The 25069-nt window shown below is 37.0% G+C and overlaps 1 protein-coding gene across 1 annotated transcript; it reads left to right on the plus strand.

Annotated features, from left to right (window-relative positions):
- The first annotated feature begins 14043 nt into the window (after positions 1-14043).
- On the plus strand, positions 14044-17620 carry LOC112193014 (monodehydroascorbate reductase, seedling isozyme). Its single transcript, XM_024333015.2, has 10 exons — positions 14044-14204; positions 14579-14650; positions 14997-15048; positions 15211-15291; positions 15501-15619; positions 15705-15924; positions 16039-16157; positions 16240-16365; positions 16748-16888; positions 17024-17620. Exons 1-10 carry the CDS (start codon positions 14154-14156, stop codon positions 17345-17347), a joined length of 1305 nt encoding a protein of 434 aa, XP_024188783.1. The 5' UTR covers positions 14044-14153; the 3' UTR covers positions 17348-17620.
- Positions 17621-25069: the final 7449 nt, after the last annotated feature.

Below are 25069 nucleotides of genomic sequence, written 5' to 3' on the forward strand. Positions count from 1 at the left end.
TATTTTGAAAAAAAATTATTTTATTAAAAAAATTAAAATATAATTAAACGTCACACCATCTAGCGAACATAACTTGTAATAAAAATAAAACATCTAATACATACATCACAAGTCAAATCTTCAAATGTTCTTGTATTTGTATTCTCATGCGATGTAGACGGTGATCGACATCGGTAACCAACGTTGACGTTCCCAAACTATCAATACAAGAGTTTACAAGGAATTTTTTTTTTTTTTAGTCAAGGAAATAATTGTCGTTGGGCAAAATGTCAAATAGGAAATGAAAATGCCCATAACGTCCAAGAATGTCACTATAATAATATATTAATGGTTTGGTTGTCGCCTTCCGATGGCCTATTCTTTGTAACATATTGATAGTTTACCAAACAATTTGCAAAGGGTTACCTAACAAGTAACGAGTACATGAGACAGAATGGCCCAATTATACCATCATAATTTTACCACCTATGTACTCCATCATCACCATGTTCAAGGATCATTGCTATAATTAGGTGGACATATGTTGTTTGCAGATGCACTTGCAAATTGTTTGCAGATGAGAGATAGGTAATCAATTCTCATATATTCATGATTGTTTTAAGAAAAAGGGATGCAGAGAACAACAGAGAGAACTATGAGAATGAGATGTGCTTTCATTGATAATAAGGGTTGCTTTATATAGAGGATTACAAGCATAGAATCAAAGTCTTACAAGGAAACATATCGTACAATGATTTGGATATCCACGAAGATATCCCTTAGAATATATGTAAGACTAACCCTATTACAACTCAGACAAGTAACTAGAGTTTAGGCTAGACACACAATCTAGCTGTCTTTAACACTCCCTCTTGTGTCGCCCAAACGCAGTGTCTCGTTGTCTCGTCAAAAACCATACTGAGTAAAAAAAAACCAGTGGGACAAAAATAACCTCAATCAAAGGAGCAAAAGAGTACAACACATCATTCACGTTTTGAGACCAAATATGTAGACATCTCATCCTGGTGTCTGCGTTTCCCCTTGATGACGACGATCATGGGAGTTCGGATAACTTCTGTAAACGATGCTACTAGCATGTTTCTCAAAAGTGGAATTTAGGAAATGACTTAGTGAACAAGTCTACCACACTGTCCTTAGATCGAACCTTGTTCACTTTGATCTTGAGGAAAGTCTGTTATTGCTGATTATGCTTGGTGTAGTCACATTTGATGTAGCCTTGCTTCAGTTGTTCAATGCAAGCAGCATTATCCTTATGAATGCTCATAAGCTCAACTATGGTAGACTTCAAACCACAATTGTTTCGAACATGCGTAATTATGGATCCAATCCATATATATTCATGAACCGCTTCGTGAAGAGCGATAATCTCTGCATGCTCGAAGAAGTAGCTACTAGGGTCTGTTTTGTAGACCTTTAAGATATCGTGGTCTTACCCATGGTGAACACATAACTCATTTGGGAACAACCTTTGTGTGGGTCAGAGAGGTACCCACCATCAGCAAACCTTCCAAAACACTAATGTCGTTTTTGGGATGGGGAGAGAGAATGCAGACCAATGTTGGTGGCATCCCTGATATGTAATGGGTCCGAATCTATCGTCTCTCTGTAAGGATAGAATAAGCCCATATCAATCATACATCTCAAGTATTGAAAGACATTTTTTCTCACCAATCCAAATGGCGTCATGTTGGCGCAGAGCTATATCCAACTAACAAGTTCACTGTAAATGAGATGTCTGATTTTGTACATTGGGGTAAGTACAATAATGCGCCTATTGTACTCAAGCATGGCACTTCTGCCTCTAACACATCTTCGTCATCATCCTTCGGATGAAGAGAACCCTTTTTAGGATCAAGATTACGGACGATCATAGGTGTGCTTGAAGGCTTGACCTTGTCAAAATGCCTAAGCATTCATCAACACGATGCTCAAGTTCTAAACCGAGACATAATCGTGTTCTCCCAAAATCATTCATCTCATAATCGGATTTCAAGTGTTCAGTGGATTCTCTTAACTCTTCAAGGGCTTGCAATAAAGATCATGTCACTAGCATGAACCGCGATAGAATCCGGAACTTGTTATAGGAACGCGAGAACATTTACATATCCCTTCTCAATTAAGTAGTCATTTTAGTGAGCATTTCAACCTCATTGCAAACGCGCTCTGTGGTCTACAGCCACTTAACTTAGGTAAATGAAGTTCACTATGAACCTTCATGTATATTCTATATCTAGATCCCCATAGAGATATGTAGTGACCACATTCGTAAGCTGCATATTCAGTTATTCGGAAACTACCAAAATGACAAGGTATGGAGTTCAAAGACATCAATTACCAGAGAATATGTCTCATCTCATCGTAGTCGATTCTAGGCGTTTGATGAGAAGCCTTGCCCCGTAAGGCGAGATTACTATATATATATATTTTTTTTATCATGCTTTCTAACGAAGTCTCGTTAGTCAATAGGTTTTATGTTACTCCTGTTGGCATCACTGGCTCGAAAAACATTCTTCATTAGAGAATCCAACTTAACCTGAATCGCATCTTTCCATTTAGGCCAATTTTCCCTACGTTGACATTCATTCATCAACGGAGCGTGGTTCGATATCATCAGACTCAACAAACTCATGCGCAATGAAATGCATGAATACATCATCAATCATGATGGAGTTTTTATCCCACGTCTCATGTACACTAATGTAATTTCCAGAAAGCTCTAAATTCTTAGGAATAGGTTCTAACGTTGAGGCATCCCCCAGTGATAAACATAATCCAGAACATTCTCATGAGACGGATTTTGAGTGTCGATGATCAAAGGATTGGATTGTGCCAAAGTATCCTTCGAACCCATGGGCCTCCCATGCATCCTAGCTAGGGCCATAGCCTGTAACGCGAGAGTGTCACTCTCTATGGTGTTAGTGCCATGTCTACCTCCGTGTAGGTTGGCAATGTGGCATTACGTCCTCTTGTAGGAATGCTCATTCTTGCAGGCATGCTTGCAACAGATATGTGTGATCTCATCACTTTAACGGGGATCGAGATGAGATATAGTGGGGACAGACCACGACAATTCCTCTCGTTCATGTTGATCATTTGTGTTCTTATCTCTCCCTAACGACGGGAAGACTGTCTCATCAAAGTGACAATCTGCAAGTCTAGCGGTAAAGAGACGCCTAGCAAGGGTATTAAGTGGCAGACGATTGTTAGAGTCTCATATCCAACGTATTTTCCCATTCGTCTGTGAGGACTCATCTTAGCGTGTTGTGGCCGTGCAATAGGCAGGCACATAAATGAATCACTCGAATATGCATATAAGTACAAGATACTTGTACCCAGTCACTAGCTATAACGCAAAGATAGATTGAGTGGCGGTGGGACGTAAACGAATTAGCATAACTACATGTGATATTGCATCATCCCAAGAGGATATAGGGAGATTGGTGAGCATTACCAATGTCCCAATGTCCGGGCTACCATCGTAGTCATTTTCGCTAGACCATTTGGGTGTGCACATGAGGATATGATGTCCAACATCAGTCCTAGTGATATGCAATAACCATCAAAAGTCTTCTATGTAAACTCTCTAGCATTGTCAAGTCCAATTGACTGAATGAGATGATCCGGGGTGTGAGCTCGTCGCCTTATGATCTATGATATGAGTGAAGCGTAAGCAGCATTACAAGTGGATAGTGGCACAACAAGTGACCAACGTGTTTGCGTATCAATCAACATCATGAAATATTTAAACGTCCGCAAGTTGGTTAAATAGGTCCACAGAATCCCCTTAGATTCTATGTAAGAATAGAATATGTATTTTCGTATCCTTTAAATAGGACGGTGTTGGTCCTAATTTTCATAAGGGACAGGCTTTGTAGAATGAGCGAGGGGCTTTAGAAGCAATCAATGAGGATTTTGGTTGGGCCTGAGCGTATGTAACGATATTAGAAGCAAAGTTTGGTGATTACAGCATCGCTTGGGGCATCATCCATGGCATCATAGATATGGACTGCGCCAACCATAGGTTGGCGGTGGACTGCGGCGGCTCCATAAGCAGCTGCGGCGATCATACTTAGTGCAGGAATCAACCTTTGATTAATGCTTTGTTTAGCTTGAAAGAATGTATGTCCGTGTGAAGTCTTTAATAGACGGATCATTATATCATGACTATGATGACCTATCCTATCGTGACAAAGCCAATATGTGTCTAGATCCAGAAGATCTTCTCTCATAACTTTATTGAATTTAATGGCTCTAATAGTGGTGACATAAAGTCCACTAGAGAGACACATAAGTTTCTCTAAGATGCATTTTTATTCGCAATCATTGGAGGTATTGCAAAGGAACTCATTTTCGATCTCTACATGCATTTTTGCATTGAATCTGTTGGCTCGAATGACTCAATAGGGTTCGATTCGCCGTATGAGCGTAAATAGTTTCTGTGATCAAGGTGCCATTTGGCAAGGAAATTTGGGCTATTCCATGTCCTTGAACTAATCCTGATGGCCCAGCCATCATAGTCACAGAGAAATATGCTCAGAATTAAAATAGAGTCATAATGAAAAGAATTTGAAATTTTATTCATAAGCTAACAAAGTACATCATTGTTTCTTAACCCTTAAGAGAATCTTATCCAAACACTAGCTAATGCAAAACAATGGTAGTCGTTTGATTTCTTTCGGTAACTCCAAAATAAATATGACCATGTGAGTAGAGAAATGTCGGTGGAGCAAAGCTCGCTTAATTACCATTTATCTCAAAACCTTTCTAAATATCATACTCACTTTGGATGAGCCTAGTGGAAGAAAAACTAAACCAATGGCATTTAGTACAAAATATATGGCAATTGTCTATTACATCTCTTGGAAAAATAAAGACTTTATTCAAAATCGTCAGTCTCTTGATCTTGACATGATTTGAAGTCTTCAACCTTTAGCTCTAGATCACCATCTTGATCCTCTTGTTCCATATAGTGAGCTTCTCTTACTTCATAATCCATTTTGTAGGCGGTGGCAATATTTTAACGAGCTCTACAATTGTGTGCTCAATGACCGGATGCTCCACATCGAGAACATACATCTCTTTGCTCAGACTCCTATGATTGAGGCATTTGAAAGTGTCATTAGGATGACTCTTAGTGTTGGTGGCGCCACCAACATGGCCAGAGGTGTTACCTCCTTTTCTCTTTCCATGTTGACCTCTTCGGTTATGTGTCTGCCTATTTTGGAGGTTACCTTCCTCATTAGAGTGAGAATATGGACCAAAACGTCCAGAAATGTCCCTAGATTTAGGGTTTCACTCTTGACAACTTCCCTTAGGGGTGCGACTATAATTGGACTCAGAATATGCTATGTTCCCACGAGTCTCGAATTATAGTTCTTCACAAAGATGTTGTCATGCTTTTTAGCAACATTCATAGCTCCAATGAGCTCATGAAACCTTGTGATCCGTCCTGTAGTAACATCGACTCGATAGTTCTTAGCAACCATCCAAACAGAAACGGGGAAGATAAAGAGAGTCTTCTCAATCAACATCGCATATGTGATATCTTTTACACAGAATTCGATCAAAGATTTAATGCAAAGTGCATCCGAATTGTATCAAGAACTGTCTTGAAATCATAGTAGTGGAGGCTATGTCATCTTACTTCAAGGTCAAGAAGTAGGGAGTCACGGACGTTGCCAAAGCGCTTTTCGAGTAAGACCCACAATCTTCTGGGGTCTTCCTCATTCATATACTCGTACTGGAGTGAATCATCCATATATCGAGTCATTAGGATGACGGCTTTCGCCTTATTTGCCTCCAAGGCTGCTCTATTTGCTTCCAAAACTTGAGCTTGCTCAACAGTTAGCACGTCATGGCTATGCTCAAGAATTGTATCCAGGATTCCTTAGGCCTTGAGATGCTGGCGGATATCACGAAACCACTTGTGATATACAGAGCCAATTATTCCTAATAGAGCAAAGTCCAGTTTGTTCAGGTTACTTATCCTAAAAGATAACAAGAAAAATGTTAGTTTCGGAGCAAAAAGGCTACCACGAAAACAATAAAAAAAATTGAGCGTAGTCGCTCCCACGAAATTGAGAATTCTTGAGCGCAGTTGCTCCCAAGAAATTCGATTCCAAGAGGTATTGATAGTTTACCAAAAAAATTGCAAATTGTTACCTAACACGAGTACATGAGACAAAATGGCCAAATATACTATCATAGTTTTACCACTTATATACTCCATGATCACTATGTTCAAGGATCATTGCTATAGTTAGGTGGATATATGATTATATGTTGTTGTGGATGTGCTTGCAAATTATTGCGCAGATTAGATTTCATCTATTTGATCTAATTTTTCATTAGCATAAAATACACTGTTATTTATTTTATGTTGCCTCAAATCAACGTGCTTAGTTATCGTTGATATTATTAATGAAACTTGATTCCGCTTCCCTAAAAAAAAATATATCGTTAAATTTTTTGTGTTGATGTGAACTCTAGCGAGGCATGATCTTGATCTATTAGATTAGTTAGGTGCATTTGATCATGTACTTTTTTGAATTGAATGGATTTTAAATTAAAAATTCCCTTAAAAATAGAGAGTGAGCATTTACCATTGTACAGTATTCCAAATGCAAATTCTCCATCTCCATTGTCACTCGAGTAGTCGAGTTATCAAGATAAACAATAATGTTGTTTCAAACGGTCATCATTGATCAATAAGTGTCTTTTTTTTGTTTTTTTTAATAATGGGTACCATAAATCCTATGTCTTAAAACTAAAGACGGATATAGGATGCACAACTTCTGAGGCAGTTTTGCTACCTAGGTTTTAGGCAGCATGCTTAGAGCAAGTGCACCCGTAGTCAAGAAAAGGCAAAGTCGAGAAGTCAAAAATTCGACCAGTCAATTTACTATTCACTGCCACTGGACATAGGTTTACACCCGTTTTTTTCTTGCCCGGGCAACACTGTTCACTCTTTTACTGTTCATTTGTACTGTTCACTTTCTGTTTTTTTTTTATGTTTTTTTACTGTTTACTTTGCTCGTCTGACCCGACCCGCCTGTTTCTCCCTCCTCCGGCGTCCTCCGTCCACGGACCCGGCTCCCCCGAGGTCGCCTCACCTAGTCCGGCCACTCCGTGGCATCAGCCGGCCAGGACGCTGCTCCCAGGCCGAGATCGAAGCAACCCGAGGTCGCCTCACCTCATCCGGCCACTCCGTGGCGTCAGCCGGCCCAGACGCTGCCCCCAGGCCGAGATCAAAGCAACCCCAGGCTGAGATCGAAGCAATTCCGTGGCGTCTGTTTCTCTTCTCTCTCCGCAGCCCCTGTGAGGTCAGCCACGTTCTGTGGTTGGCCGAGCTGGCAGCCGGATGACTTCGGGCAAGAGTTTAGTCATGGGCTTGCCCTTTTTTTTGACCTCAGTCATGCAAAGCCAAAGTTTGGCTGGTCAAGAGTTTGCCGGTGGAAGGTTGTTTCTCTCCATGCCCGGTCACCACATCATCATTCTCTCACTTTGCCCGGGCAAAGTCATACCGGTGGACTTGCTCTTATGAGGCATTTTTGCTTACTATGGGTTGGTACGAAGAGTTCAAAAAAGCTAATGTGCAACCTAAGGGCAGAAGAGGGCTGGTTGAAAATAAATTGTGATGGAGCTTTTCAGCCGACAACAAGAAAGCAAGGTGCTAGGCTTGTAATAGAAATTCTGAGGGTGATTTTTGGATATGGCAGTGGCATTACAGCATGAACATGTTAGTTTTGATATTGATCGCTCATTATTGGTTCAAGCTTTGTAAACAAATGACTCAGATTTATCTACCATGAAAGTATTAATTGATGAAGTGAAAGAAGTGGCACACTTAGAGCATCTTTAACAAACTCTATATCTTAGCTGCTTAGCTATTTTAGAGATCATGTTTAACTGTTTCTCAATTTTAGCAGCTGCACCAGACTTCTCAGTGGCTCTCCGTTTTAACTTTTAGCTATCTCGCTCCTAAATATAGAGAGTAAGATGAAACTCTCTATTATTTTTGTGAATTTAAAACATTTATTTAAGTTGATCTATGTAATTTATAAATGCATTTAAATTATTATTTATTTATTTAATAAATAATATAAATTAAAAACTAGCTAAAATAGAAAAAATTGATACATACGCGTTTTAAAAGTGGCTAGCTAAAGTAACATTTTAGAGCATCTTTAGCAATACTAGCCAATTTTGAGTCAAATTTTAGTCATAGTAGCTAAAAAGTTATTTTGACTAGCCACTTTAGAAGTACGTCTGCATCAATGCTTTCTATTATAGCTAGTTTTGAATTCATATTATTTTTTAAAGGAATGTTAAATAGTTTAAATGTATTTAAAAATTACATAAAATAACTCAAAATGAATGTTATAAATTATAGAGAGTCTCGTCCCGCTCTTTATATTTAGGAGCGAGATAGATAAAAGTTATAATAGAGAACCACTTAGGAGTCTGGTGCTGCATCTTTAGCAAACTCTCTATTTTGACTCCTTAACTATTTTGGAGAGCATGTTTAGCTTTTTATATATTTTAACAGCTGCACCAGACTCCTAAGTGGCTCTCTATTATAATTTATAACTTTTAGCTATCTCGCTTCTAAATATAGAGAGCAAGATGAGGCTCTCTATAATTTAAAACATTCATTTTAAGTTATTTATAAATACATTCAAACTATTTAATCTTCATTTAAAAAATAATATGAATTCAAAACTAGCTAAAATAGAGAGCATTGATGCCGATGTAATTCTAAAGTAGCTAGCTAAAATAACTTTTTATCTACTTTAATTAAAATTTGATTCAAAATTGGCTAGCATTGCTAAAGATGCTCTTAGCTACTTTAACTAAAAAGTAGTTAGCATTATTTAAGATGCCCTAATTAATTTTTAATCTTTAAGAAATAGTGATAGTCAAACTTAAATGATTTGTAATAATTCGTCATTTAAGACGATTGTAATCGTTAATTGATTCAATTAAATTCATTTAAAAAAAAAAAAAATAGGGACGGATCTAACTTTAGGTAGTAGGCTACATTTGTAGGGACACTTTTTCAATTTCATCCGCATTCATAGTACGGCACTTTTGGCCTTATGCAATGATGATTTGATTTCTATGAACATCTTGACCAAAAAAAAAAGAATGATGATTTCGATGAACATGAAACTAAGTTTTACTGTTGGCTCAATTATATGTACTGCCTTAGTTACTTGACTGTGCAACTACGGGGCACCATGCAGTGAAATTCAGGCTTTTGTGATAGTGAGACATAGCCAGAGATTTTTTTTTCATTCTCTGCTTGAACTTATTGTATTGTCTATTTCATTTAGGGGTAGAGATAATTGAATCGAGTGTCAGGATTGGAGCAGTGAGATATTGAATGTGTACAAAAAAAAAAGAAAAAAATATCTTTTTGTGTACCACCTCCAGCGCCAGGAAACATGATTTCTCTGCCATGTTTCGGTTTCTTTCGATTTTAATGTCCCACTCGGCCAGTCGGTCCAATAATTGAAATCAAATTGAAAACGAAATTTGAACCAAATTTTATAACATATGGTATTGTTGGGTTCACGTCTTTAGGTCTCCCACATTACACTAATAATTCTCGGCTAGCTTTTAATCATTTCGGTTAAGAGTTTTATGCACTAATCCTAAACATCGCCAGCGGTCGGCAGGGATGAGTATTTGGGTGAATTTTTATTTTATTTTATTATGCACCATAAAAATCAATAGTCATGTTCACATGCTCAATGAATTTTATGCTCAATTAAGTTTTACTATTATAAAATTCAATTCACATGGTGAAAGTAATATAGTAATTATCTACCGTTGAACATCAACGGCAGCTTAACATAATTGAGCACAAAATGCATTGAGTACGTGAACATCAGTCTAGAAAACATATCTACCTAAAACAAAAAACTATACCTAGAACTATAATTGGTTGAAAACATGATAAAAAAAAGTTAAGTATTTATACCTAAAAGGTCACTTTTAAGTATTTGACAAAAAAAAATTATTCTAAACACGATCAGCGAGAGATTATTCAGAGCACCGCCGTGCACTTGCACCAACATAAATGAATGGTTAGATTGCATTAAATACACTTTTTGTTTATTAAAAATAAAGTTGATAATAAATATCAAGGGTTGAGATTATTTTATAAGGGTTGGGTTACTTACACCGTCAGTGCATAGAATAATTTCCATTCAAACAATTAGTTGACAGACTTTAGCACTACTTGATGCCCATTGGTATTCGAGCACATATGATGCCTATATTTCACAAAATTAAAAAAAAAATTGGTTCGTGAAAAGGAAAGTAATCAATTAGGATTCTTATGAACTTTTTTATTCCTGTGTGTTTGGTAATGTGGGAATTAGAGAATTTACTTTTCTTCACTCTTTCATTTCCTTTGAGAAACTTGTTTTTGTCATTATGCTTCAGAAAAATAAGAAATTGATAATTTTCGTTTGATAAGCCTTCAAATTCATAACTTCAATGTGGCCTAAACCCTAAATTAGGGCTATCTTAATTAAAGTAACTCCTCTATTTTGTAGAAACTGCAAATTTTACATTCATTAACCTTTGTGCTCCTCCAAACTAGTACCTAATTAAACTCTTCGAGAATGATTACATTTCATTTTTTCAAAACTTACTCAAAAGAGTATAAACTAAAGAATTGAAAACACATGTTTTCCTTTATTTCACATGGCAATGCCAACTTCACCGTTAGGCGAGCGGAAAGGGATGGTAGGTATGTCTTGGCCCGCCGTGACCCTCAAGTTAAGCAAGTAAACATTGTGGGAACCATAATTTGACCATCCAAAAGTACCCTATCAATTGTTAATCCCAAGCTCTCTGGGGCGCACCTAAAACGAGGAAAGTAACCATTCTTCCGGCCCTTACATTATGGCATTATGCAACTTTATTTTGGGACCAACATTTTGATTTTGAATTGAAGGGGTTGAAAGCAGCCTTCTACCTTCTACCTTCTACCTTCTAAGGGATACGAATAGAGTCGAGGTCATGATGATAAAATTTGGCAAATGGCCCAATGATGAATTAGTGTCCTTCAATAACCCTTGGAGAAGCCACCTACTTGATTAGCCCTATAATTTATACCATATGATGTTTGATTATGTAGGACAATGATCAATAATTTAGCTAACTAATTCGAGTTGAGTAACGTGTGGAGAACTAGGACTCTAGGAGGCTCTAGGGTAATTGACCAAGTACTATATATAAGCATGGAGAAGAACAAGGATTAAGAAAACATTCTTAGAGTTAATGGTTTAGCTCTACTCTACGTAATTGACTATTTAGCTGATTTTGAATTCAGCATAGTACTAGATAGTAGACACTTTGCTCCGAAATTTATTATTTATCAAGGCATTAAAAAGCTTAAAGAAGATATAATTTTGCTAAGTTTTAGCCGTGGTCATATTAGATTGAATAATAAGAATGGAGCTCTGCATACTCACCCTTTAAGCGAGTTATTTCTTAAGCATCGTCACCTAATTATACCTTACTCGAATGATACATTTTCGTTCAATTATTCCCACTATTGTCAGTATTGGGAACAACAAATTATGGACATTGAATTCATAGCCCATCTGTCTCTGCGACGTCTGTATTGAGAAGTCACTGAAACCACTAATGTTGTGCTTAATGACTTCTTCTTCCTCTTCTTTTCACCATCAAAATGATAATAGGGTCTGTAGAACCTTTTAGCTTTGCTATCAGAATGTTTTCCACGCATGATCATAGGATTCATATTCACTGATTCTTTGAAGGCCCCTTCACATTTTCTGCGCTTGCAGATGTTGGGACTCAAGAATTGCTGAATTGGCCCTGGCCGTTACTTTTGTTGTAAACGTAACTATGTAGGACAATACTACAACTATCTAGATAGATGTAGATTGTAGGACAATCACAGTTGCTTCCTACCCACAATGAGTAGGGTTTGAAAGGCTAATGTCGGGCTTGGCACAGTGACTTTGCCTACCTGACTAGGCCTCTCCACTCATCAATCAATTTAATGTCCCTCTTTAGTCATAAACACATGCTATGAGGAGGTTCGGGTCAGGTCATTCTCGTTGAGTGAACAGCACTCACATTTTTTAATTTTTTTAGAATGTGAAATACATTAGGTGTACGATCATAGTACAGCATATTTAACACATGAGATAGCCAAATAACTAATCTACGATCTAAACATTTATCGCTACAACATGGACCACCCAAACACAGATGGTTGGGATAAATGATAATAATATTTGATGTGAGGAAGTCCAACATGGTCGTCACCTTCTGCAAGAGTGCATTCCATGGAATAATTCCCTCCACTACTTTGCAAAACTGCAAGAACCCAATGGTCATCTAATTAGAGAAGGAGAGAGAACAAGACTGAAATCTTCACCAGCTGAACAAAATAGGTCCTGGAAAATTTGAGGTTATTTTTTTTTTTTTGGTCTGATGGACAATTTGAGATGTTCTAGTAGGCCTGTAAATGGACCGGGTTCGGATCGGATCGACCTAAATCCAAATCCGTTTACTAAAAAAAAAATTCGATCCAAACCCGCTCCGTTAACCCGGCGGATCATTGATACCTCGATCCAAATCCGTACCCGTCTGATTAACGGATACCCGATCCGCTAATCCGATCCGTTTATAATTTCAAATATTTTTAAATTTTAAATAGTAATATTAAATTTATATCATAATATCTCATAAGATATTAATAAAATATTAAAATAACATGATCTACATGAAGAGTATCGCCAAAAATAAAATTACTAAGACTGCCTCTTAGATTTCTGCAAAAAAGTAATATTAGAAATCTTTAATATTTTATATTTTATATTTTAAAAAAATAATAATATATTAATAAAAAATAATATTTTTTTATTACTAAAACGGGTTGGATCATTAACGGATCGGATCGACCTAAATCCAAATCCGATCCGTTTATTAAACGGGTTTACGGATTCGGATCATTAACGGATCAACGGATCAAAATGTTCGATCCAAACCCGTTTAATAGCTACGGATATAGAGCGGGTCAGGATCAAAATCCGGTCCATTTACAGGTCTATGTTCTAGGCAGGCATAGAAAATAGTCTCCAAAATATCACAAAAACAGAAACTTAATATATGACTTTGAAAGCCCAACCCAAATTAAACACTATTAAGCCTAGTAGTACTATCGTTGGGCTTATAGCTGAACAACGAGGCTACCAAGCCAGATTAATCTTATTCCGAAAAATTTGAAAGTGGATTAGCTGCAGGCCTGCAGTTGTGGGTCTTCCTTTTTCATTTATTTTTTCCTAATCAGATGATTCAGATCATTCATAGATGACGATTGTTGCCATCACTGCTGACGTCAACGATTCCATTCCAAAAATACAGGGCTTTTGCCGATATCATCACGCCGGTGATGTATTTTTTACTTTTACCATTTTTTCGTTTCGTGTGAATTCTTTTACAGTTTATAACCTGGACACTTTTGACTTGTCTCTATGTAGGTGGACTTCTTCTGGGTACCATACATTTTCTATATTTGCCTCCCTAAAAAGTCGATATAGAGCCGAAAACGAACCCAATAAATTTGACAGACTTTTTTTCATAGAAACAGAATCAAATCCTGTTCACATTTTTTTCTTCTGAGAATGTTATTTTATTGAAATAGAATCAATACAGTAAAAGAGAATCAAATAGAATCAAATCGTGTTCACACTACACACCAAGTCACCAACACATAAACATTTATGGATAAGGATTTCAATGCCTTAAAAAAATACGATTTCGACCTCTATTTGGAAATAAAATAATGGTTTTCCACACTGAAATCCTTTTTTTATTTGATTTTTTTTTTTGTAAAAAATCCAGAAAATTCGAACCTCGGCTGTCGTGGCGATTGCACAGTCAGCAGAGATTGTCGGTAACAGTTCTGCCACGTGGCTGAATTTAATTAACACGGCTCTCACCAATGAAACGACGTCCCAGTCGGACCATATAAATATCGGAGACCAGTAACACAGCTGATAAAACCTCATCGCATTTTCTCACACTCTCATCAGCACAAAAAAAAAAAGCGAAGTCACAAGCACACGAAGCAAAAACGCACTTTTCCTTCTGAATCATCAATGGGGGAGAAGAGCTTCAAGTACGTGATCCTCGGTGGCGGAGTCTCGGCTGTAAGTTTCTTCTCTGCGATCTGTTTGATCAAAATTTGGTAAAAATTGCGAGTCTTAATGTAAGAAATTGATGCCAAATCTGTATATACGACTCGAGTTTCTGGCCACTCCGGTGAAGGTTATAGGAATTTTTGACTGTAGGATTTGTGTAGGTGTACATAGATCTATGTATTTCAGCTGTGAATTTTTGAGTACTGGACGTTGTTAAGGTCAATGTGTGCTGCTATAGTTGTGTTAGTAAAGAGATTAGGTTAATTGTGAGAGTTGATGATACGATCACGTATCGGAAAGTTGTTTTGACTTTGGATAGTTAGTGTTGTGAAAGCCTTGATCACTGTGGAATGATTTATTGTTTTGTTTTCTGAATACTGTAGGGATATGCAGCTCGGGAGTTTGCTAAGCATGGGGTTAAGCCTGGCGAACTAGCAGTAATTTCCAAAGAGGCGGTATGGTTAATTTCACTTTGTTTATATCTAGCTGATTGTGGATTTCGAGATATTTTATGCCATTAGTTGTGAAGTTTTTGAAGAGGACATAAGAATTGGATTTGCACGATAGCTGCCTAGTTTTTATGTAATTGAAGATATAGTTTTTGCATTAAACCTGCTTTTAGATTATTGCTTCATCATTCATGTGGATATCGTGCTTACTGATTGTATTACTTTCTGTACCGGCTGTAGTCACTTTACTTTATATTATTGCTGCTGTTTCAAATTGTTTTCTTATAATGGCTGTTGGTATTTGGTTTTGTTTAATTATGAATCATTAACTTCTCCTGTCTATTTCTCGCAGGTTGCTCCCTATGAACGTCCTGCACTCAGCAAGGCTTATCTCTTCCCAGAGTGTAAGTGGTGTTCTTTTCATTTCCAACTTTCCTAAAAGCTGTAGTATTTTTTTATGACACGTGGTTCTTACTTGCACCTGGCACATCAGTGCACCAGTCTCCTTTTGTATGTTTATCACATTCAATGACATTGTAACTTAAAGTTGTAATTGGTTTTTGCAGCTCCTGCTAGACTTCCAGGGTTTCACACCTGTGTTGGAAGTGGAGGAGAGAGATTGCTTCCTGATTGGTACAAAGTGAAAGGTTTGTTTTTCCTCTACATCACAGTTTATACCAAACAGAGTTAAATAATTCCGGAGAGCTGTCCTAAGCAATTTTTGGAGATGGTTAAACAGACCACCATTGCTCATTCTTGTGCAAGAGTGCCAGACTCTATGTTACTATGTTATTGAATGTTTCATTTTGATCTTTACCATGAACTATTCTGATGGAAACATTTTTTATAATTACAGGAATAGAGTTGATTCTTAGCACTGAAATAGTCAAAGTAGATCTTGCTGGGAAGACTCTTGTTAGTGGAACTGGGGAATCCTTCAAGTTTCAGATTCTTATCATCGCAACTGGTTCAACTGTAAGCAACTCTACAAATAATGGGAGGCCTCTTGTATATTTAGCCATCTTTGCATATTGATCAAGTGCATTTTTTATTTATGTAGGTTGTAAGATTGTCAGATTTTGGTGTGAAAGGAGCTGATGCTAAAAACATTTTCTACTTGAGAGAAATTGATGATGCTGATAAGCTTAATGATGCAATTAAAGCAAAAAAGAATGGGAAAGCTGTGATTGTTGGAGGAGGATACATTGGTCTTGAGCTTGGTGCAGCATTGAGAATTAACAATTTAGATGTTACTATGGTGTACCCTGAACCGTGGTGCAGTAAGTTTTTGCTGCTCTAAGTCTTTTTTTTATATTTAATTTATTTATTTTTTATTTTTTATTTTTTATATGTACTCTATGACCCTCATTCCCTAATTTTCTTTGTGCTTCTAGTGCCTCGGCTTTTCACTTCTGATATTGCTGCCTTCTATGAGGGTTATTATGCAAACAAGGGAGTTAAAATCGTCAAGGGAACCGTTGCTGTTGGTTTTACCTCTGATTCAAATGGAGAGGTAAATACACCATAACCTGGCATTTTGGTATTGATGTTTTTATAAATAGTATTCTGAATGGTGACTTTTAACCGTAATGCAGGTCAAGGAAGTGCATCTAAAGGATGGCACCGTGCTTGAAGCTGACATTGTTGTTGTTGGTGTTGGGGGAAGGCCACTAACATCCTTGTTCAAGGGACAAGTTGAAGAGGAGAAAGGTGGAGTTAAGGTATGGTCACTTCTATATCCCTTAATTTCTTCTCCCTGTCCCATACCTTAAGTAAATTATTTCCATGCTTAAACTTCTTAATCACAGTGTTAAATCTTAAATAATGATTGATCACTCATTTCAATGCAAATGAGCAGTCAATTTTACTACATATTAAGAAAACTAAAAAAAAAGAATGCTGCATTTGAGTTATTAAGGAAGCTGGACACCACTCCAGTTTACTTGATGTCTTTTATGCGCTGTACAGATTTTCTGATGTGACAGCAATTTTCATTATAAATATTTAGTGCATTTCTTTTTAATTCCAACATTGGACTAGTCAATCCTATTTCTGTAATTAAATAATCATGGAATCCATTTTGATTTATGCTGTTGATTGCAGACGGATACATTCTTTAAAACAAGTGTTCCTGATGTATATGCTGTGGGTGATGTTGCCACTTTCCCTTTGAAGTTGTACAATGAGAACAGAAGAGTCGAGCATGTTGACCATGCACGCAAATCTGCAGAGCAGGCCGTAAAGGTATTCAGCTCCCCTTAGATCTTTATTTATGTCCACTGTGTATTCATTTCTATTATTCTGGCAAATAAGTTGGAACCCGATTTTCGAAAATTCATCCCAAAGATCCAGGAATCATATAGTGTCTTGATTTTGTAGGCCATCAAGGCAAGCGAGGAGGGAAAGACAGTTGAGGTCTATGACTACCTTCCATTCTTCTATTCTCGCTCCTTTGATCTGTCATGGCAATTCTATGGTGATAATGTTGGTGAGACCGTGCTCTTCGGAGACAACAATCCCACCTCACCAAAGCCCAAGTTTGGAACCTACTGGATTAAAGACGGTAAGGTGGTCGGTGCATTTCTGGAGGCTGGCACTCCTGAGGAAAACCAGGCTATTGCCAAGGTTGCAAAGCTCCAACCTCCTGTTCAGAGTTTAGATCAGCTTGCAAAGGAAGGTCTTTCTTTTGCTAGTAAGATCTAAACATGAAGTTGGTACAAAATAAATGGGTTGCTTATTGCCAGACGTCTAGATAGCTTTTACAGACACTCTGTTACTTTGGTTTTCATCGAGTGATTCCAATATTTTACTTTGGGATTGATTACATAAGACTCTTATTGTTGACAGCAGTTAATCCTTCACTTATTATGTTATCAGCTGGGTGTTTCCCATTGTGTAGTATTACAGAAGTGGAAACGTTTACCATTACTGTTCCTTGTTAGGTCATAATATTGCTGTGTCCTTATAAGCCTCATAGTTCTCGGATTTTTACCTAATATCCCTTGGTTTCCTTCTGCTAGCGAGACAATTTTGCACATGCATCACATTTGATCATAATGAAGCAGCCTTGCATGATCACCATGTATGAAACAGCTTTAAAATGGCATATGAAAATTAAACTGCATGTTTGGTTTTCCTTTCAAAGTGTTAATAGTGGTAGCAGTAATAGCACTGGCAAACACAAGGGATGGAGTGCTGTACACTGCTGAAAGATCATCTGGTGTACAAATGACGCCGATCAGGGATGAGCAACACATAACAATTACGGTTATTACAGTTTTGATAAAACTTATCACGAATCAGAGGAGTAGAAATTTAATATGTAAAAAATACATAAACAAGTTGCTGATTTTCCTAATCAACATGCATATCCCTCCTTGTAGACTAGTATTGAAACTTGAAAGTGTGAGACACAAGGAAATCAAACATGATGGTTTGCGTCAAGAATGTAGGTTGGATCTAGCAGAAACCATGAACAGCATCAACCAGCTGCCGCGTAGGTAGGATGGAAAAAGACATTAGATATCAAAATTTCGCCGATCAGAATGTGTTCAAAATTGTAACTTGTAAGGTATCGGTATTCTATTAAATCATCACTTCAACTTCATCCTTTGGGAGAAGGTAAATTGATGGAGTTCAGTCAAATTTACAGGGACGTTTTCTGTTCCTGATTCATCCTTGTGGAGAAAGACAAGGGTTATTGGAAATCAAGAGAAGAAGTGTTTTTCTTCGTTATCAAAGATGAAGATCGGGACTTATGCTTCTTATCATAACCAACTTATCAACTTAAAAATGATTGATGCATTTGATTGATTATTAGAAACTGCAAAGATAAGATATTCTCATGGGATCTTATTTATTAAATTAAAAAAAAAAAAACATGATACAAGCGAAACACGGAACAAATTTGAATTTCTCATCGTAACCTCTGATTCAAATTTGAATTCCTCATGATACACCTTAACCTAGTTCACAAAGTCTTAAATTCCTCATCTTCAAGAAGCAAAAAGCCATGCACACCATCATCCACCTTCATCAAGCTTTGCCGTGTTCTTTATCTTGAAGGAAGTTCTTACATCCAAGGTTGCCTAAAAGTGAATTCGTGGCTCTCATCTTCTTCCCTTTATGGTTTTTACTTTCTTGTAATTCAAACTCATATGTGTTTAGTTGTGAATTTTAAGACAATGTGTGGCTAATTCACTTTTATTAGGGGCGAGGTTTGAAGCCCCTAAGATATGTTTTTGACAATATTTTGATTCTTAGTTTCGTGATTGCTTTGTTGTGAAATTGTTTATTTGGTTTTGGTTTACAGATAACTCTTGCATGTTTATGTTTTATGAATGCGCACATAAAATATTATGATCATGTGAGTGGGGCTAGAAATAGGTATTTTAATATCCTAAACGGTTAATAATGCTTGTTTCAATGGTAGTAAAACCTATAGGACAATAGGTGAAACCAAATAAAAAGGATTGCATGCTAGGTAGGCGTTCCACACTAGTTTTGCATACTTGTTTCAATCAAACTTCCACATGTGATTAATGCTTAGAATAAATTGTTGATAGGATAGCATTTTATACCTTGATTGTTTATTCTAGTAATGGTGCGTTCATCTTGCTTAAGTAATTTATGGAAGTAATAAGAACTTATGCATGCGTTCATGATTTGTTCTTGATTGAAACCTTTTTCACGACTTAGTAATTGAAACTAGGATGATAAATTTGTCTCAAGCATGTTTTGGTGGTGGATTTCCGAGTTCCTAACATCTTCATCATTATCTTTCAAACCCTAGATTCAAAATCGTTTTTCTTTACTTTATTTTCTGTTTATTTCGTTAAAAACCAGAAACCACCAGTTCAGTTCATTTCAGGATTGCAACGCCCTCTTCAATCATCCTCTTTGTCCCTCCATCTTTCTCTCTTTTCTTTTTGTTGTGTGACGTTTTCTTTAGTGTTAGTTTAGTTTTGTTTTGTGTGATTAATATAGTTACCCTCAATCTCTGGCATCGAAAGATCCTTGCTTATCCTTTACTACTGACGACTACATTATTGCAGGGTTAAGTTGAGCGTCTATTTTGGGCGTATCACAGTTGTGCCCTCCCCAGGAATGTCACTGAGAAAAAAACTCTCTTCAACAAAATAATAGTATTAGGAAAAAGAATTTGGCAAATCAAAAGATAAAAAACTAATAATGGTTAATCATTCACCTTTTGAGCTGTCACCACGACCATGACAAAAAACATAGTTCAAACTAGGATGAAATGAGTCTAAACCAATAATGAAGACAGAACCATTCAGTGAGGAGTTGTTGGATTCGACAATTACATGAAATAACGCCTGCATCACGGCACTGTGTGCATCTTTAACCTAAAAATCAAATTTCAACAGATGAGAAACAAAACAAAAAAATTAGGGCAGAAACACAAAAATGCAGAGTAAATGTACTTACACTCATCCCAGGCAGGAATCGTGCAATGAGAACTCCAAGAGCAATTTCTGCTCCAAGACTGATAGCTGTGTACTTGCACGGTTTCGCTGTTCTCACTTTGCTCTCTCCACCCAAAACAAGCAAATGAGTGCCCGAAAAATCAATGCCTCCAAGTAAAAATGAAGAGTTGTAGCTTCCTAGCAATGCACTAACAACCTCTGCTGCTGACACAAGAGAGGAGCTTAATTGCAAGGACAACATCTCAGAGGCAACACCTAAGAAAAATGTAAACAACTTGGTTAAACCAACAGAAGTCGAAAGAAACAGCATTGATCATGCAAATCATCAAGTAGAGCATGCCTAGAATCAGCATTGATCATGTTAGTTTTACGGCCCAATGTTACTACTGGTCCAGTTACTTACTTCTACCTACTCGGCAAGGCTACAATGAATAAGACGATTCATCCATCGTCAGTTTTTGGACAAGACTTGAATAAAATGTTTTCTAATTATAGCACGCTTTTTTCGTCCAAAAATATTTTTTTAAAAAAATTATAGCACGCTTTCACATGAAAAATTGGGGTTCCATTTTCATTTTTTTTACTGTAACACACCCTTTTTTTTTTTTTGATGAGTCCATCCTAGTGAAGGTGAAGAAATAAAACTTGGATTTCCTCATGGAGCTAAAACCAAAGGTATATCTCTTGTTTAGATCTTGCAAAGATAAGCTAGTCTTTTGCATTGCGGTATATGCTATGAATCATCCTTAAATTTATGCGGGAACTCTTTTTATTTTTATTTTTTCTTCATTTTTAATACTATTAGATAACAATATACTAAATTTTACTTTTATTTTCATACTTTGTTTTCTAGGTCAATCGTGCCACTTGTATAACTCAAGTGGCAATGCATTCTACAATCAGTACTGAAGCTACCACAGCTCAACCAATTTCTAAAGCTAGAAGTAGTGAACCAAGTACAAGGCATGTTACTCCTGCCAACAGTAACACACATTGGAAGCTATAGAATATAAATTAGTGGTCTTTGTTAAAATTTTAAGTACGTGGTGCATCTATTAGGATATATAGTTTAACTGATGAAAGAACAAAACATTGTTTTAGTATTTGTCTTACTATTAGTTGAAGGGTTGATTATGCTTTCATTATGGAAAACCAATGTGCTATCAAATTTAGCTCTTTAATTTAAGTGAAGGGATTATGTAAAAAATTCTAGTATTGTTTTGTGTGAAAGTTAATCATGACTTGAATATTTGGATTTTAGACTTGATTATTTTGGCTGAGATATCTCTAATTGTAATGAACTATTGAATGATTTATCATTCAATCGCGTTGAGGAACCAACAATTATGGTTTTGGTGAGAGGGAATATGATTTACAGTTTTAGGGTCGATGTCTTTTTTGTTGGTGTTAAGAATTAACAAAAAAAAAATTACCCTCATTGGTACGTATTGATATTCTTGAACAATTGGTTTGTTTGTTTTTTTTTTTTGGGTGACAATTGGAAAGACGAAAACGCCCAGCAAGTTAACGGAAAAATTGGATAGAAAATCTAAAAGTTAACGATAGGGTGTGAATCGGTAAGAGTTAGAAAAGTTAGGATGTGAAAAATCAAAATTGAAATGTCAAGGGGTTAATTGGCAGCTATGGAAAAAGTTAGGGAGTAATTTGACTATTTTACCAATAAAATAATATAAACAGAAGTACGTGCAACTCAAATATTCATGTTTTGGTAACTCGGCCAAATCATAAGTATTCTTGAATTTTTTACTCTAAAATTTTAACGTTGGATTTGCTCATGTATCTAATATTTTGAATTGTATCTAAAGTTCTAAACACGCACCTTTCATAATTAATACTTAGGGCCAACCCATTAAGGCTTCAATCAATCTTATATATTACTTTTTTAAACCAAGATTTCACTAAATAATAAGCTTAATTAGTCTAGAGTAGTACGTACATCAAACTAGCATATGAAAGCTATATCTCAAGACAGTCTCTACACTTAACAAAAAAAACATAATGTTCAACTCTTTATACTTTCACCCATTATATTACACCATTATGACAGTAAACATTTACAATAAGACTCTAAAGGCATGTTTGTTAAGAGGGATTGAATGATATTGGACAGGCTTATCTAATATAACAAGAGTTATCCCATATTTGCCAACAACAAGGACACTATTAAATGAGGCTGTGTAGTTCCCAAAATGAGCCCAACGCCTTCTAACGTAGCGATCCCAAAACTCATCGGACTGTGAAAGAAAGTCTTGTACAACGCTGAACTGTCATTCTTACTTACACCTGAAATTCTATTCTAGCGCTTAAAACACAACTCATCAGAGAGGTTGTCATTGTCAGTCGCCGCCGTGTGTAGATTATCGTAGTTGGTCTTTGATACTGTTGCATTCCTTCCCTCCCCGTTTTATCTTTGCTTTGTTAGTATTTGGGCCTGATTTGAGTCAAGTTGCTACTCATACCCTTTATCGGTTTATCCTAAAATGCAGCACTTAGCCTTTGTTTATGAATTACTCAATAATAAATAATAAATTGGTAAAAAAATTAATATTAATACAAATAGTTCATTTACTCGCCAATATAAATACTAGGGAAAATGATCATTTACCCAATTTCAACAACAAAATTGCCCACTTGCTCTACTAACAGTTTTTTAACCTCATTTACCCAAAACATTCTAAGGAATTATTTTCCTACTACCAATTAATTCTTTTTTTATTCTTTTTATTTATTTTTGGGACTTTTTTGCCCTCTCCTTCTTTCTCACTTAGAGAGAAAAGTCATCCTCCACCTTGCTGTGCTTCACTGACCAGTGGCCGGCCGCGGTCTCCGGCGACCGATGACTGGAATCCGGTGACAGGTCACGAAATCAGGAATCCGGCTGCCGGACTGGTGACCAGATTCCGACATCTGAATTTATTGCCTCCTAATAATACCCGGTAACCATATTATTGCCCCACAATAATCATATTATTGCTCTCCAGTAACCATATTATTGCCTCCATTAATCATATTATTGCCCTCCAGTGAATTGCATAAACTCCCAAAACCAAAATGAATACACTACAGTCACAATTGATCAATTTAAATGCATATTATTGCCCCCAATACTCATATTATTGCCTCGCAATAGACATGTATAACTACTCAATGAAGTTTTTTTTTTCATTCTTCTTTCTTCTTTCCTTATATCCTTTTGCCAAATTTACCAAAAAAAAAAAAAACAGCCCAGAAACTATCTTGATGACATCAGCCCAACACCAAGCCATATCGGAGAAGAAAACGCATTCCGAACCGAATCTGACACAGCAACTATCCAAGCCATATCGGAAGAAGAGGAACCACAGATCTGAGAAGAAGAGGAACCACTAGTGGTTGAAGAAGACGACGCAGCCATGACCCAATCCGAATTCGGTGAACGAAACGCAGTCGGTCCAACCGAGCAGTCGTTGTCGATAGCGGGTCTGGTCTGAGTCAAATGGCAGATGATTATTGGTTTTCGATGGTGGGTCCGGTCTGGGTAGAATGGCAGATGATTCGCTGCTGCTGGGATGCAATCGACGGGCTAAGGTCGGCGTCTGGGCGGTCGAGGTCAGCTTGTACAGGTGAGATCGAGGTCGTCTCTGGCAGCGATGTGCAGGTGGAGTCGTCGCCGATGCTAGGAGATGATCAGGTGGAGTCTTTGCTGGTGGGCTGGAGTCGTCGTTGAGGCCACTGAGATCGCTGGTCGGGCTGGAGTCGTAATCCTTGTCCCTGTTGGCGTCGAGATGGCCAGAGTCAGATGAGCTGATGGAGTCTGGGTCAAATCTGGTGTTTGGGTATGGATATGTGTATGGCGGAGAGAGAGAGTCTGATAGGAGGAGGAGGAGGGAGGAGGGAGGAGGGAGGGAGGGAGGGAGAGAGAGAGAGAGAGGTGTTTGTAGTTTATTAATTAGAAGTTTATTAATTAGATTGGGGTAAAAATGTCACTTGGGTTTAAACTGGGTAAGTGGGAGTAAAAAACTCTCAGTGGGGTAAGTGGACAATTTTTATGTTAAAATTAGGTAAATGGTCACGACCCCAAAATTAATCTATATTTACACTATTATTGAAAAAAAAGAGCTTGTTCTCCATAACTATTTTTTTTAATTACCGATTTACCTCTTATATATTAAAATAATTTGAATAAAAAATAAGCAATAGAGATAATAATAATAATAATAATAAAACAAATGAATGAATAATCTGATTATCTGAAGGTGGGGAAGCAAAATCAACATTTGAATCACAAAGCAGGCTCTTCTTACGTGAAGGTCAGACAAAATACAGATGAAATTGAGCAGACGAGGAAAGGAAACAAGGGATAGATGGGAGGTGAGTCCCAGCAAGCAGATATTTAATGGGCTAGTAGGAGCCATTCAGTTGAAACTGATGCCCTTCATAGAAAAGGTGAAAGTTGTCCATGATCAAAAGATTCAGAACTAAAGGATGAAGGAGCTGGAGATGGAAAGGCAGAGATAAACCAGACATTTAGAATGGACCATAATATGGATTTGTTTCAACTCCCCAAAGCACAAAAACTAAGTTCAGCATGAATTGGGTCAACGCCTTCTCTAACCAATGGATTCAAATTTACTCACCACCAATGCTTTGGTGATGATACTACCACTCAATACAAAACTGCCATATGTTATAAAACACAGTTATGGTTAATTATAATGTTTTATTAAAAAATAATTTCAATTACTTCTATATGACGTTACAAGTTTTAATAGGATGGTAATATCACCACAAAATAAAAGTGATGAGCAAATTTGAATCCCTTATTTGTTGGGTTCACTAGGAGCAGCCCTAAGAACGCCATCTAGAATCTGAATAGATACGAGCCCTCCCTACTGGAATTCCAAGTCAAAAAGGAACTTCCGACTTCATAATCTTTCTAAGCTATGACATATATAAGCTTTGACCACAAACCACCACC

Source organism: Rosa chinensis, chromosome 3 (genome assembly GCF_002994745.2).
Source record: "Rosa chinensis cultivar Old Blush chromosome 3, RchiOBHm-V2, whole genome shotgun sequence".
Taxonomy (NCBI): Eukaryota; Viridiplantae; Streptophyta; class Magnoliopsida; order Rosales; family Rosaceae; genus Rosa; species Rosa chinensis.